This window comes from Salmo salar, chromosome 12 (genome assembly GCF_965601325.2).
Source record: "Salmo salar chromosome 12, fSalSal1, whole genome shotgun sequence".
Classification (NCBI taxonomy): domain Eukaryota; kingdom Metazoa; phylum Chordata; class Actinopteri; order Salmoniformes; family Salmonidae; genus Salmo; species Salmo salar.
In genome coordinates, this window is record NC_138302.1 from 1,572,501 (window position 1) to 1,587,345 (window position 14,845).

The 14,845-nt window shown below is 55.0% G+C and overlaps 2 protein-coding genes across 4 annotated transcripts in view; one reads left to right on the plus strand and one right to left on the minus strand.

Moving 5' to 3' along the window:
• LOC106594745 (sodium/mannose cotransporter SLC5A10) overlaps window positions 1-14,845 on the minus strand; it is a 516,766-nt gene that overhangs the window by 300,904 nt on the left and 201,017 nt on the right. The window lies entirely within an intron of this gene.
• The window catches only part of LOC106591573 (protein FAM83G), a 145,243-nt gene that overhangs the window by 6,871 nt on the left and 123,527 nt on the right, over window positions 1-14,845 (plus strand). For both annotated transcript variants that reach the window (XM_045690469.2, XM_045690470.2), the window contains exons 3-4: window positions 12,125-12,249; window positions 12,496-12,994. In XM_045690469.2, coding sequence (XP_045546425.1) covers window positions 12,125-12,249; window positions 12,496-12,994 — 624 coding nt within the window. The remainder of the gene's footprint in view (window positions 1-12,124; window positions 12,250-12,495; window positions 12,995-14,845) is intronic.

A 14,845-nucleotide genomic window follows, 5' to 3' on the forward strand; every position in this document is an offset into this window, starting at 1 on the left:
GTCTGTCTGTCTGTCGTCTCTCTCTGTCTCTGTCTCTAGATAAGAGCGTCTGTCTGTCTGTTGTCTCTGTCTCTGTATCTGGATAAGAGCGTCTGTCTGTTATCTCTCTGTCTCTTTCTCTGGATAAGAGCGTCTGTCTGTCTGTTATCTCTCTCTGTATCTGGATAAGAGCGTGTGTCTGTCTGTTGTCTCTCTCTCTCTGTATAAGAGCGTCTGTTATCTCTCTCTGTATCTGGATAAGAGCGTGTGTCTGTCTGTTGTCTCTCTCTCTCTGTATAAGAGCGTCTGTTATCTCTCTCTGTATCTGGATAAGAGCGTGTGTCTGTCTGTTGTCTCTCTCTGTCTCTGTCTCTGGATAAGAGCGTCTGTTATCTCTCTCTGTCTCTGTCTCTGGATAAGAGCCTCTGTCTGTCTGTTGTCTCTGTCTCTCTCTGTCTCTGTATAAGAGCTTCTGTCTGTCTGACTGTCTGACTGTCTGTTGTCTATCTCTGTCTCTGTATCTGGATAAGAGCGTCTGTCTGTCTGTTGTCTCTCTCTGTGTCTATCTCTGGATAAGAGCGTCTGTTATCTCTCTGTATCTGGATAAGAGCGTCTGTCTGTCTGTTGTCTCTCTCTGTCTCTGTATCTGGATAAGAGCGTCTGTCTGTCTGTCTGTCTGTCTGTCTGTCTGTCTGTCTGTCTGTCTGTCTGTCTGTCTGTCTGTCTGTCTGTCTGTCTGTCTGTCTGTCTGTCTGTCTGTCTGTCTGTTGTCTCTCTCTGTCTCTGGATAAGAGCGTCTGTTATCTCTCTGTCTCTGGATAAGAGCGTCTGTTATCTCTCTGTATCTGGATAAGAGCGTCTGTTATCTCTCTCTGTATCTGGATAAGAGCGTCTGTCTGTCTGTTATCTCTCTCTGTCTCTGTCTCTGGATTAGAGCGTCTGTTATCTCTCTCTGTCTCTGTCTCTGGATAAGAGCGTCTGTCTGTCTGTTATCTCTCTCTGTCTCTGTATCTAGATAAGAGCGTCTGTTATCTCTCTCTGTCCTCCTAACCTGTTATCTCTCTCTGTCTCTGGATAAGAGCGTCTGTTATCTCTCTCTGTCTCTGTATCTGGATAAGAGCGTCTGTCTGTCTGTTGTCTCTCTCTGTCTCTGGATAAGAGCGTCTGTGTGTCTGTTGTCTCTCTCTGTCTCTGTATCTGGATAAGAGCGTCTGTCTGTCTGTTGTCTCTCTCTGTCTCTGTATCTGGATAAGAGCGTCTGTTATCTCTCTCTGTCTCTGTATCTGGATAAGAGCGTCTGTCTGTCTGTTGTCTCTCTCTGTCTCTGTATCTGGATAAGAGTGTCTGTCTGTCTGTTGTCTCTCTCTGTCTCTGTATAAGAGCGTCTGTGTGTCTGACTGTCTGTTATCTCTCTCTGTCTCTGTATCTGGATAAGAGCGTCTGTTGTCTCTCTCTGTATCTGGATAAGAGCGTCTGAAATCTCTTTCTGTATCTGGATAAGAGCGTCTGTCTGTCTGTTGTCTCTCTCTGTATCTGGATAAGAGCGTCTGTCTGTCTGACTGTCTGTCTGTTGTCTCTCTCTGTCTCTGGATAAGAGCGTCTGACTGTCTTATCTCTCTGTCTCTGTATCTGGATAAGAGCATCTTATCTCTCTCTGTCTCTGGATAAGAGCGTCTGTTATCTCTCTCTGTATCTGGATAAGAGCGTCTGTTATCTCTGTCTCTGTATAAGAGCGTCTGTTATCTCTCTCTGTATCTGGATAAGAGCGTCTGTCTGTCTGTTATCTCTCTCTGTCTCTGGATAAGAGCGTCTGTTGTCTCTCTCTGTCTCTGTATCTGGATAAGATCGTCTGCTATCTCTCTCTCTCTGTATCTGGATAAGAGTGTCTGTTATCTCTCTCTGTATCTGGATAAGAGCATCTGTCTGTCTGTTGTCTCTCTCTGTCTCTGTATCTGGATAAGAGCGTCTGTCTGTCTGACTGTCTCTCTCTGTCTCTGTATCTGGATAAGAGCGTCTGTCTGTCTGACTGTCTGTCTGTTGTCTCTCTCTGTCTCTGTATCTGGATAAGAGCGTCTATCTGTCTGTTGTCTCTCTCTGTCTCTGGATAAGAGCGTCTGCTAAATGACTAAAATGTAAAAATTCAGAGGAACTGGTTCTGTTCAGTGTTTTAGTTTCAGAAGCTTCCAGAAGAACATTCAGCACATTCCATACTGCTGCTGCAGACAATTACACACACGCACACGCACACGCACACGCGCACACACACGCGCACACGCACACACAATTACACACACGCACACACACACACGCCAACATACAAACACACACACACGCCAACATACAAACACACACACGCATACACACACACGCCAACATACAAACACACACACACACAATTACACACAATTCCACACACACACACGTGAACACACAAACACAATTAAATCGACCTCATAGACTCCACTATAAAGACAGTGCATTGGGAAAGTATTCAGACCCCTTGACTTTTAACACATTCTGTTTTACGTTACAGCCTTATTCTACCCACAATACCCCGTAATGACATCACAATACCCCGTAATGACATCACCACAATACCCCGTAATGACATCACCACAATACCCCGTAATGACATCACCACAATACCCCGTAATGACATCACCACAATACCCCGTAATGACATAATGACATCACAATACCCCATAATGACATCACAATACCCCGTAATGACATAATGACATCACAATACCCCGTAATGACATCACAATACCCCATAATGACATCACCACAATACCCCGTAATGACATCACCACAATACCCCGTAATGACATCACCACAATACCCCGTAATGACATCACCACAATACCCCGTAATGACATCACCACAATACCCCGTAATGACATCACCACAATACCCCGTAATGACATCACCACAATACCCCGTAATGACATAATGATATCACAATACCCCATAATGACATCACAATACCCCGTAATGACATCACAATACCCCGTAATGACATCACAATACTGTTCTCTTCTCCCTCCCTCCCTCCCCCCTTCTCTCTCTCCGATGTTCTCTTCTCCCTCCCTCCCCCCTTTTCTCTCTCCACTGTTCTTTTCTCCCCCCCTTCTCTTCTCCCTCCCTCCCCCCTTCTCTCTCTCTGCTGTTCTCTTCTCCCTCCCTCCCCCTTCTCTGTCTCCGCTGTTCTCTTTTCCCTCCCTCCCACCTTCTCTCTCTCCGCTGTTCTCTTCTCCCTCCCTCCCACCTTCTCTCTCTCCACTGTTCTCTTCTCCCTCCCTCCCACCTTCTCTCTCTCCGCTGTTCTCTTCTCCCTCCCTCCCACCTTCTCTCTCTCCGCTGTTCTCTTCTCCCTCCCCCATTCTCTCTCTCCGCTGTTCTCTTCTCCCTCCCTCCCCCCTTCTCTCTCTCCGCTGTTCTCTTCTCCCTCCCCCTTCTCTCTCTCCCCTGTTCTCTTCTCCCTCCTTCCCCCCTTCTCTCTCTCTGCTGTTCTCTTCTCCCTCCCTCCCCCTTCTCTCTCTCCGCTGTTCCCTCCCTCCCCCTTCTCTCTCTCCGCTGTTCTCTTCTCCCTCCCTCCTTCTCTCTCTCCGCTGTTCTCTTCTCCCTCCCTCCCCCCTTCTCTCTCTCCGCTGTTCTCTTCTCCATCCCTCCCCCTTCTCTTTCTCCGCTGTTCTCTTCTCCCTTGCCCCTTCTCTCTCTCCGCTGTTCTCTTCTCCCTCCCCCCTTCTCTCTCTCCGCTGTTCTCTTCTCCCTCCCTCCCCCCTTCTCTCTCTCTGCTGTTCTCTTCTCCCTCCCTTCTCTCCTTCCCCTTCTCTCTCTCCGCTGTTCCCTCCCTCCCCGTTCTCTCTCTCCGCTGTTCTCTTCTCCCTCCCTCCTTCTCTCTCTGCTGTTCTCTTCTCCCTCCCTCCCCCCTTCTCTCTCTCCGCTGTTCTCTTCTCCATCCCTCCCCCTTCTCTCTCTCCGCTGTTCTCTTCTCCATCCCTCCCCCTTCTCTCTCTCCGCTGTTCTCTTCTCCCTCGCCCCTTCTCTCTCTCCGCTGTTCTCTTCTCCCTCCCCCCTTCTCTCTCCGCTGTTCTCTTCTCCCTCCCTCCCCCCTTCTCTCACTCCGCTGTTCTCTTCTCCCTCCCTCCCCCTTCTCTCTCTCCGCTGTTCCCTCCCTCCCCCTTCTCTCTCTCCGCTGTACCCTCCCTCCCCCTTCTCTCTCTCCGCTGTTCCCTCCCTCCCCCTTCTCTCTCTCCGCTGTTCTCTTCTACCTCCCTCCCACCTTCTCTCTCTCCGCTGTTCTCTTCTCCCTCCCTCCCACCTTCTCTCTCTCCGCTGTTCTCTTCTCCCTCCCACCTTCTCTCCCTCCGCTGTTCTCTTCTCCCTCCCTCCCCCCTTCTCTCTCTCCGCTGTTCTCTTCTCCCTCCCTCCCCCTTCTCTCTCTCCGCTGTTCTCTTCTCCCTCCCTCCCACCTTCTCTCTCTCCGCTGTTCTCTTCTCCCTCCCTCCCACCTTCTCTCTCTCCGCTGTTCTCTTCTCCCTCCCTCCCACCTTCTCTCTCTCCGCTGTTCTCTTCTCCCTCCCTCCCACCTTCTCTCTCTCCGCTGTTCTCTTCTCCCTCCCTCCCACCTTCTCTCTCTCCGCTGTTCTCTTCTCCCTCCCTCCCACCTTCTCTCTCTCCGCTGTTCTCTTCTCCCTCCCCCCTTCTCTCTCTCCGCTGTTCTCTTCTCCCTCCCCCTTCTCTCTCTCCGCTGTTCTCTTCTCCCTCCCCCTTCTCTCTCTCCGCTGTTCTCTTCTCCCTCCCTCCCCCCTTCTCTCTCTCCGCTGTTCTCTTCTCCCTCCCTCCCACCTTCTCTCTCTCCGCTGTTCTCTTCTCCCTCCCTCCCACCTTCTCTCTCTCCGCTGTTCTCTTCTCCCTTCCCCCTTCTCTCTCTCTGCTGTTCTCTTCTCCCTCCCTCCCCCTTCTCTCCTTCCCCCTTCTCTCTCTCCGCTGTTCCCTCCCTCCCCGTTCTCGCTCTCCGCTGTTCTCTTCTCCCTCCCTCCTTCTCTCTCCGCTGTTCTCTTCTCCCTCCCTCCCCCTTCTCTCTCTCCGCTGTTCTCTTCTCCATCCCTCCCCCTTCTGTCTCTCCGCTGTTCTCTTCTCTTCTCCATCCCTCCCCCTTCTCTCTCTCCGCTGTTCTCTTCTCCCTCGCCCCTTCTCTCTCTCCGCTGTTCTCTTCTCCCTCCCCCCTTCTCTCTCTCCGCTGTTCTCTTCTCCCTCCCCCTTCTCTCTCTCCGCTGTTCTCTTCTCCCTCCCTCCCCCTTCTCTCTCTCCGCTGTTCCCTCCCTCCCCCTTCTCTCTCTCTCTCCGCTGTTCCCTCCCTCCCCCTTCTCTCTCTCCGCTGTTCCCTCCCTCCCCTTCTCTCTCTCCGCTGTTCTCTTCTCCATCCCTCCCCCTTCTCTCGATCCGCTGTTCTCTTCTCCCTCGCCACTTCTCTCTCTCTGCTGTTCTCTTCTCCCTCCCTCCCCCCTTCTCTCTCTCCGCTGTTCTCTTCTCCCTCCCTCCCCCCTTCTCTCTCCGCTGTTCTCTTCTCCCTCCCTCCCCCTTCTCTCTCTCCGCTGTTCTCTTCTCCCCTTTCCGCTGTTCGCTTCTCTCTCTCCGCTGTTCTCTTCTCCCTCCCCCCTTCTCTCTCTCTCCGCTGTTCTCTTCTCCCTCCCTCCCCCCTTCTCTCACTCCGCTGTTCTCTTCTCCCTCCCTCCCCCCTTCTCTCTCTCCGCTGTTTTCTTCTCCATCCCTCCCCCTTCTCTCTCTCCGCTGTTCTCTTCTCTTCTCCATCCCTCCCCCTTCTCTCTCTCCGCTGTTCTCTTCTCCCTCGCCCCTTCTCTCTCTCCGCTGTTCTCTTCTCCCTCCCCCTTCTCTCTCTCCGCTGTTCTCTTCTCCCTCCCCCTTCTCTCTCTCCGCTGTTCTCTTCTCCCTCCCCCTTCTCTCTCTCCGCTGTTCCCTCCTCCCTCCCTCCCCCTTCTCTCTCTCCGCTGTTCCCTCCCTCCCCCTTCTCTCTCTCCGCTGTTCCCTCCCTCCCCCTTCTCTCTCTCCGCTGTTCCCTCCCTCCCCCTTCTCTCTCTCCGCTGTTCTCTTCTCCCTCCCTCCTTCTCTCTCTCCGCTGTTCTCTTCTCCATCCCTCCCCCTTCTCTCGATCCGCTGTTCTCTTCTCCCTCCCTCCCCCCTTCTCTCTCTCCACTGTTCTCTTTTCCCTCCCTCCCCCCTTCTCTCTCTCCGCTGTTCTCTTCTCCCTCCCCCCCTTCTCTCTCTCCGCTGTTCTCTTCTCCCCTTTCCGCTGTTCTCTTCTCTCTCTCCGCTGTTCTCTTCTCCCTCCCCCCTTCTCTCTCTCTCCGCTGTTCTCTTCTCCCTCCCTCCCCCTTCTCTCTCTCCGCTGTTCCCTTCTCCCTCCCTCCCTCCCTCCCTCCCTCCCCCCTTCTCTCTCTCCGCTGTTCTCTTCTCCCTCCCTCCCCCTTCTCTCTCTCCGCTGTTCTCTTCTCCCTCCCTCCCCCCTTCTCCCTCTCCGCTGTTCTCTTCTCCCTCCCTCCCCCTTCTCTCTCTCCGCTGTTTTCTTCTCCCTCCCCCCTTCTCTCTCTCTCCTGTTCTCTTCTCCCTCCCCCCTTCTCTCTCTCCACTGTTCTCTTCTCCCTCCCCCCTTCTCTCTCTCCGCTGTTCTTTTCTCCCTCCCTCCCCCTTCTCTCTCTCCGCTGTTCTCTTCTCCCTCCCTCCCCCTTCTCTCTCTCCGCTGTTCTCTTCTCCCCTTTCCTCTGTTCGCTTCTCTCTCTCCGCTGTTCTCTTCTCCCTCCCCCCTTCTCTCTCTCTCTCCGCTGTTCTCTTCTCCCTCCCTCCCCCCTTCTCTCTCTCCGCTGTTCCCTTCTCCCTCCCTCCCTCCCCCCTTCTCTCTCTCCGCTGTTCTCTTCTCCCTCCCTCCCCCCTTCTCTCTCTCCGCTGTTCTCTTCTCCCTCCCCCCTTCTCCGCTGTTCTCTTCTCCCTCCCTCCCCCCTTCTCTCTCTCTCCTGTTCTCTTCTCCCTCCCTCCCCCCTTCTCTCTCTCTGCTGTTCTCTTCTCCCTCCCTCCCCCTTCTCTCTCTCCGCTGTTCCCTCCCTCCCCCTTCTCTCTCTCTCTCCGCTGTTCCCTCCCTCCCCCTTCTCTCTCTCCGCTGTTCCCTCCCTCCCCCTTCTCTCTCTCCGCTGTTCTCTTCTCCATCCCTCCCCCTTCTCTCGATCCGCTGTTCTCTTCTCCCTCGCCACTTCTCTCTCTCTGCTGTTCTCTTCTCCCTCCCTCCCCCCTTCTCTCTCTCCGCTGTTCTCTTCTCCCTCCCTCCATCCTTCTCTCTCTCCGCTGTTCTCTTCTCCATCCCTCCCCCTTCTCTCGATCCGCTGTTCTCTTCTCCCTCGCCACTTCTCTCTCTCTGCTGTTCTCTTCGCCCTCCCTCCCCCCTTCTCTCTCTCCGCTGTTCTCTTCTCCCTCCCTCCCCCCTTCTCTCTCTCCGCTGTTCTCTTCTCCCTCCCTCCCCCCTTCTCTCTCTCCGCTGTTCTCTTCTCCCTCCCTCCCCCTTCTCTCTCTCCGCTGTTCTCTTCTCCCCTTTCCGCTGTTCTCTTCTCTCTCTCCGCTGTTCTCTTCTCCCTCCCCCCTTCTCTCTCTCTCCGCTGTTCTCTTCTCCCTCCCTCCCCCCTTCTCTCTCTCCGCTGTTCCCTTCTCCCTCCCTCCCTCTCCCCTTCTCTCTCTCCGCTGTTCTCTTCTCCCTCCCCCTTCTCTCTCTCCGCTGTTCTCTTCTCCCTCCCTCCCCCCTTCTCTCACTCCGCTGTTCTCTTCTCCCTCCCTCCCCCTTCTCTCTCTCCGCTGTTCTCTTCTCCCTCCCTCCCCCCTTCTCTCACTCCGCTGTTCTCTTCTCCCTCCCTCCCCCTTCTCTCTCTCCGCTGTTTTCTTCTCCCTCCCCCCTTCTCTCTCTCTCCTGTTCTCTTCTCCCTCCCTCCCCCCTTCTCTCTCTCTGCTGTTCACTTCTCCCTCCCTCCCCCTTCTCTCCTTCCCCCTTCTCTCTCTCCGCTGTTCCCTCCCTCCCCCTTCTCTCTCTCCGCTGTTCTCTTCTCCCTCCCTCCCCCTTCTCTCTCTCCGCTGTTCCCTCCCTCCCCCTTCTCTCTCTCTGCCTTTCCCTCCCTCCCCCTTCTCTCTCTCCGCTGTTCTCTTCTCCCTCCCTCCTTCTCTCTCTCCGCTGTTCTCTTCTCCCTCCCCCTTCTCTCTCTCCGCTGTTCTCTTCTCCCTCCCTCCCCCTTCTCTCTCTCCGCTGTTCTCTTCTCCCTCCCTCCCCCTTCTCTCTCTCCGCTGTTCTCTTCTCCCTCCCTCCCCCTTCTCTCTCTCCGCTGTTCTCTTCTCCCTCCCCCCTTCTCTCTCTCTCCGCTGTTCTCTTCTCCCTCCCTCCCCCCTTCTCTCTCTCCGCTGTTCCCTTCTCCCTCCCTCCCTCCCCCCTTCTCTCTCTCCGCTGTTCTCTTCTCCCTCCCTCCCCCTTCTCTCTCTCCGCTGTTCTCTTCTCCCTCCCTCCCCCTTCTCTCTCTCCGCTGTTCTCTTCTCCCTCCCTCCCCCCTTCTCTCACTCTGCTGTTCTCTTCTCCCTCCCTCCCCCTTCTCTCTCTCCGCTGTTTTCTTCTCCCTCCCCCCTTCTCTCTCTCCTGTTCTCTTCTCCCTCCCCCCTTCTCTCTCTCCGCTGTTCTCTTCTCCCTCCCTCCCCCTTCTCTCTCTCCGCTGTTCTCTTCTCCCTCCCTCCCCCCTTCTCTCTCTCCGCTGTTCTCTTCTCCCCTTTCCGCTGTTCTCTTCTCTCTCTCCGCTGTTCTCTTCTCCCTCCCCCCTTCTCCGCTGTTCTCTTCTCCCTCCCTCCCTCCTTTTCTCTCTCCGCTGTTCCCTTCTCCCTCCCTCCCTCCCCCCTTCTCTCTCTCTCCGCTGTTTTCTTCTCCCTCCCTCCCCCTTCTCTCTCTCCGCTGTTCTCTTCTCCCTCCCTCCCCCCTTCTCTCACTCCGCTGTTCTCTTCTACCTCCCTCCCCCTTCTCTCTCTCCGCTGTTTTCTTCTCCCTCCCCCCTTCTCTCTCTCTCCTGTTCTCTTCTCCCTCCCTCCCCCCTTCTCTCTGTCTGCTGTTCTCTTCTCCCTCCCTCCCCCTTCTCTCCTTCCCCCTTCTCTCTCTCCGCTGTTCCCTCCCTCCCCCTTCTCTCTCTCCGCTGTTCCCTCCCTCCCCCTTCTCTCTCTCCGCTGTTCTCTTCTCCCTCCCTCCCCCTTCTCTCTCTCCGCTGTTCTCTTCTCCATCCCTCCCCCTTCTCTCTCTCCGCTGTTCTCTTCTCCCTCCCTCCCCCTTCTCTCTCTCCGCTGTTCTCTTCTCCATCCCTCCCCCTTCTCTCTCTCCGCTGTTCTCTTCTCCCTCCCCCTTCTCTCTCTCCGCTGTTCTCTTCTCCCCTTTCCGCTGTTCTCTTCTCTCTCTCCGCTGTTCTCTTCTCCCTCCCCCCTTCTCTCTCTCTCCGCTGTTCTCTTCTCCCTCCCTCCCCCCTTCTCTCTCTCCGCTGTTCCCTTCTCCCTCCCTCCCTCTCCCCTTCTCTCTCTCCGCTGTTCTCTTCTCCCTCCCCCTTCTCTCTCTCCGCTGTTCTCTTCTCCCTCCCTCCCCCTTCTCTCTCTCCGCTGTTCTCTTCTCCCTCCCTCCCCCCTTCTCTCACTCCGCTGTTCTCTTCTCCCTCCCTCCCCCTTCTCTCTCTCCGCTGTTTTCTTCTCCCTCCCCCTTCTCTCTCTCTCCTGTTCTCTTCTCCCTCCCTCCCCCCTTCTCTCTCTCTGCTGTTCACTTCTCCCTCCCTCCCCCTTCTCTCCTTCCCCCTTCTCTCTCTCCGCTGTTCCCTCCCTCCCCCTTCTCTCTCTCCGCTGTTCTCTTCTCCCTCCCTCCCCCTTCTCTCTCTCCGCTGTTCCCTCCCTCCCCCTTCTCTCTCTCTGCTGTTCCCTCCCTCCCCCTTCTCTCTCTCCGCTGTTCTCTTCTCCCTCCCTCCTTCTCTCTCTCCGCTGTTCTCTTCTCCCTCCCCCTTCTCTCTCTCCGCTGTTCTCTTCTCCCTCCCTCCCCCTTCTCTCTCTCCGCTGTTCTCTTCTCCCTCCCTCCCCCTTCTCTCTCTCCGCTGTTCTCTTCTCCCCTTTCCGCTGTTCTCTTCTCTCTCTCCGCTGTTCTCTTCTCCCTCCCCCCTTCTCTCTCTCTCTGCTGTTCTCTTCTCCCTCCCTCCCCCCTTCTCTCTCTCCGCTGTTCCCTTCTCCCTCCCTCCCTCCCCCCTTCTCTCTCTCCGCTGTTCCCTTCTCCCTCCCTCCCCCCTTCTCTCTCTCCGCTGTTCTCTTCTCCCTCCCTCCCCCCTTCTCTCACTCTGCTGTTCTCTTCTCCCTCCCTCCCCCTTTTCTCTCTCCACTGTTTTCTTCTCCCTCCCCCCTTCTCTCTCTCCGCTGTTCTCTTCTCCCTCCCTCCCCCTTCTCTCTCTCCGCTGTTCTCTTCTCCCTCCCTCCCCCCTTCTCTCTCTCCGCTGTTCTCTTCTCCCCTTTCCGCTGTTCTCTTCTCTCTCTCCGCTGTTCTCTTCTCCCTCCCCCCTTCTCCGCTGTTCTCTTCTCCCTCCCTCCCTTTCTCTCTCCGCTGTTCCCTTTTCCCTCCCTCCCTCCCCCCTTCTCTCTCTCTCCGCTGTTTTCTTCTCCCTCCCTCCCCCTTCTCTCTCTCCGCTGTTCTCTTCTCCCTCCCTCCCCCCTTCTCTCACTCCGCTGTTCTCTTCTACCTCCCTCCCCCTTCTCTCTCTCCGCTGTTTTCTTCTCCCTCCCCCCTTCTCTCTCTCTCCTGTTCTCTTCTCCCTCCCTCCCCCCTTCTCTCTGTCTGCTGTTCTCTTCTCCCTCCCTCCCCCTTCTCTCCTTCCCCCTTCTCTCTCTCCGCTGTTCCCTCCCTCCCCCTTCTCTCTCTCCGCTGTTCCCTCCCTCCCCCTTCTCTCTTTCCGCTGTTCTCTTCTCCCTCCCCCTTCTCTCTCTCCGCTGTTCTCTTCTCCATCCCTCCCCCTTCTCTCTCTCTCCGCTGTTCTCTTCTCCATCCCTCCCCCTTCTCTCTCTCCGCTGTTCTCTTCTCCATCCCTCCCCCTTCTCTCTCTCCGCTGTTCTCTTCTCCATCCCTCCCCCTTCTCTCTCTCCGCTGTTCTCTTCTCCCTCGCCCCTTCTCTCTCTCCGCTGTTCTCTTCTCCCTCCCTCCCCCCTTCTCTCTCTCCGCTGTTCTCTTCTCCCTCCCTCCCCCTTCTCTCTCTCCGCTGTTCCCTCCCTCCCCCTTCTCTCTCCGCTGTTCTCTTCTCCCCTTTCCGCTGTTCGCTTCTCTCTCTCCGCTGTTCTCTTCTCCCTCCCCCCTTCTCTCTCTCCGCTGTTCCCTTCTCCCTCCCTCCCCCCTTCTCTCTCTCCGCTGTTCTCTTCTCCCTCCCTCCCCCTTCTCTCTCTCTGCTGTTCTCTTCTCCCTCCCTCCCCCTTCTCTCTCTCTGCTGTTCTCCCTCCCTCCCCCCTTCTCTCTCTCCGCTGTTCTCTTCTCCCTCCCTCCCCCCTTTTCTCCCAACCCCTCCCCCATCCCTCCATCTCTAGTTTTACTGCACTGGGTACATTTTCCTTTCATACAGCAGTATTACCCAAGAGGCATTGCTCCGCCCAACGCCACACCCTTATTAGAGAGACTAACACCACACACACACACACACACACACACACACACACACACACACACACACACACACACACCCCAGACTTAGGTTTCAGAATACTGCAGGTTTATTTTTTTAAAGATTATTTGTTGCTGTATTAAAAGAAAACATTGTGTATATATACAGTAATTATTGTTACTTTTACCTCGTTTTCTCCCCTAGTTCATGTAATAATTTGTAATTATCTGGTTTTAACTGGAACTCTGCAGATACACAGTTAACTGTGTTCTGCAACAGGTTATAACATTATATCATGTGTGTATTAATGTGTGTGTGTGTGTGTGTGTGTGTGTGTGTGTGTGCGCGTGTATATTAATGTGTGTGTGTGTGTGTGTGTGTGTGCGCGTGTATATTAATGTGTGTGTGTGTGTGTGTGTGTGTGTGTGTGTGTTCGTTCTCTGTCCCTTCAGAACCTGCGCGTGCGACACAGTGAAGGAGTTGAGTTCTACACTCGATCGGCCCAGAAGGTCCGAGGTTCCCTCAGTCAGAGATACATGCTGGTAGACGGAGACAGAGCCGTGACCGGGTCATACAGGTACCCCCCCCCCCCCTCCCCCTCCCTCCCTGACCTCTCTGACCCCTCTCAGTTAGAGATACATGCTGGTAGACAGAGACAGAGCTATAACTGGGGTCATACAGGTACACCCCCCCGACCTCTCTGACCCCTCTCAGTCAGAGATACATGCTGGTAGACAGAGACAGAGCTTTAACTGGGGTCATACAGGTACCCCCCCCCCTGTGACCTTTGACCCCTGTATGTTCTCTCTCTCTCTCTCCTCAGCTTCACGTGGTCGGCGTCTCGTCTGGACCGGAACCTGATCACTGTTCTGAGCGGTCAGGCAGTTGAGACGTTCGACAGACAGTTCCGTGACCTCTACATGACCTCTAGGGGCGTGTCCCTCGCCAAGGTCCCGCTGGAGGAGGAGCCTATCCCTGACCTCACCCCCGTCGTCGTCACCCCGGCGCCTGTCTCCGCGGCCGTTGCTAGGAAACTAATCAACCCTAAATACGCCCTGGTTACGTCACAGGCTAAAGCTAACAATGCTAGCCCAGCTAGCTCCGCTAACGACTCCGGCAACAAGAACTCCACAACCCAAAATCCACTGGGACGGGTTCTAAAGCCTGCCAGAGAGCCAGTCGAGGCCCCGCCACTCCACCCGGGACTAGCCAATCTGGAGAAGGCGTACCTGATCCAATACCTGCCCACCTGGCCCGAGCCAGACCCTCCCCGCGACGTGATTGGCTTCATCAACGTGAGAGATGCGTCCCGCCCCCAACAGGTTTGTTCCCCCTTTCCCTTCACCCTTTCTCCTCACCCTTTCTCCTCACCCTTTCTCCTCACCCTCACCCTTTCTCCTCACCCTCACCCTTTCTCCTCACCCTCACCCTTTCTCCTCACCCTCACCCTCTATCCTCACCCTTTCTCCTCACCCTCACCCTTTATCCTCACCTTTTCTCCTCACCCTAACCCTTTCTCCTCACACTTCCTCCTCACCCTAACCCTTTTTCCTCACCCTTTCTCCTCACCCTAACCCTTTCTCCTCACCCTTCCTCCTCACCCTAACCCTTTTTCCTCACCCTAACCCTTTCTCCTCACGCTAACCCTTTCTCCTCACCCTAACGCTTTCTCCTCACCCTAACGCTTTCTCCTCACCCTAACGCTTTCTCCTCACCCTAACCCTTTCTCCTCACCCTAACCCTTTCTCCTCACCCTCACCCTTTCTCCTCACCCTTTCTCTTCACCCTTCCTCCTCACCCTTTCTCCTCTCCCTAACTCTTTCTCCTCACCCTAACCTTTTCTCCTCACCCTAACGCTTTCTCCTCACCCTAACGCTTTCTCCTCACCCTAACCCTTTCTCCTCACCCTAACGCTTTCTCCTCACCCTAACCCTTTCTCCTCACCCTAACCCTTTCTCCTCACCCTAACCCTTTCTCCTCACCCTCACCCTTTCTCCTCACCCTTTCTCTTCACCCTTCCTCCTCACCCTTTCTCCTCTCCCTAACTCTTTCTCCTCACCCTAACCTTTTCTCCTCACCCTAACGCTTTCTCCTCACCCTAACGCTTTCTCCTCACCCTAACCCTTTCTCCTCACCCTAACGCTTTCTCCTCACCCTAACCCTTTCTCCTCACCCTAACCCTTTCTCCTCACCCTCACCCTTTCTCCTCACCCTTTCTCTTCACCCTTCCTCCTCACCCTTTCTCCTCTCCCTAACTCTCTCCTCACCCTAACCTTTTCTCCTCACCCTAACGCTTTCTCCTCACCCTAACGCTTTCTCCTCACCCTAACCCTTTCTCCTCACCCTAACGCTTTCTCCTCACCCTAACGCTTTCTCCTCACCCTAACGCTTTCTCCTCACCCTAACCCTTTCTCCTCACCCTTTCTCTTCACCCTTTCTCCTCTCCCTAACCCTTTCTCCTCACCCTAACCTTTTCTCCTCACCCTAACCCTTTCTCCTCACCCTAACCCTTTCTCCTCACCCTAACCCTTTCTCCTCACCCTAACCCTTTCTCCTCACCCTAACCCTTTCTCCTCACTCTAACCCTTTCTCCTCACCCTCACCCTTTCTTCACCCTTTCTCCTCACCCTTTCTCCTCACCCTAACCCTTTCTCCTCACCCTTTCTCCTCACCCTAACCCTTTTTCCTACCCTAACCCTTTTTCCTCACCCTTTCTCCTCACGCTAACCCTTTCTCCTCAACCTAATGCTTTCTCCTCTCCCTAACCCTTTCTCCTCACCCTAACCTTTTCTCCTCACCCTAACCCTTTCTCCTCACCCTAACCCTTTCTCCTCACCCTAACCCTTTCTCCTCACTCTAACCCTTTCTCCTCACCCTCACCCTTTCTTCACCCTTTCTCCTCACCCTAACCCCTTCTCCTCACCCTAACCCTTTCTTCACCCTTTCTCCTCACCCTTTCTCCTCACCCTAACCCTTTCTCCTCACCCTTTCTCCTCACCCTAACCCTTTTTCCTACCCTAACCCTTTTTCCTCACCCTTTCTCCTCACGCTAACCCTTTCTCCTCAACCTAATGCTTTCTCCTCACCCTAACCCTTTCTCCTCACCCTTTCTCCTCACCCTCACCCTTTCTCTTCACCCTTCCTCCTCACCCTTTCTCCTCTCCCTAACCCTT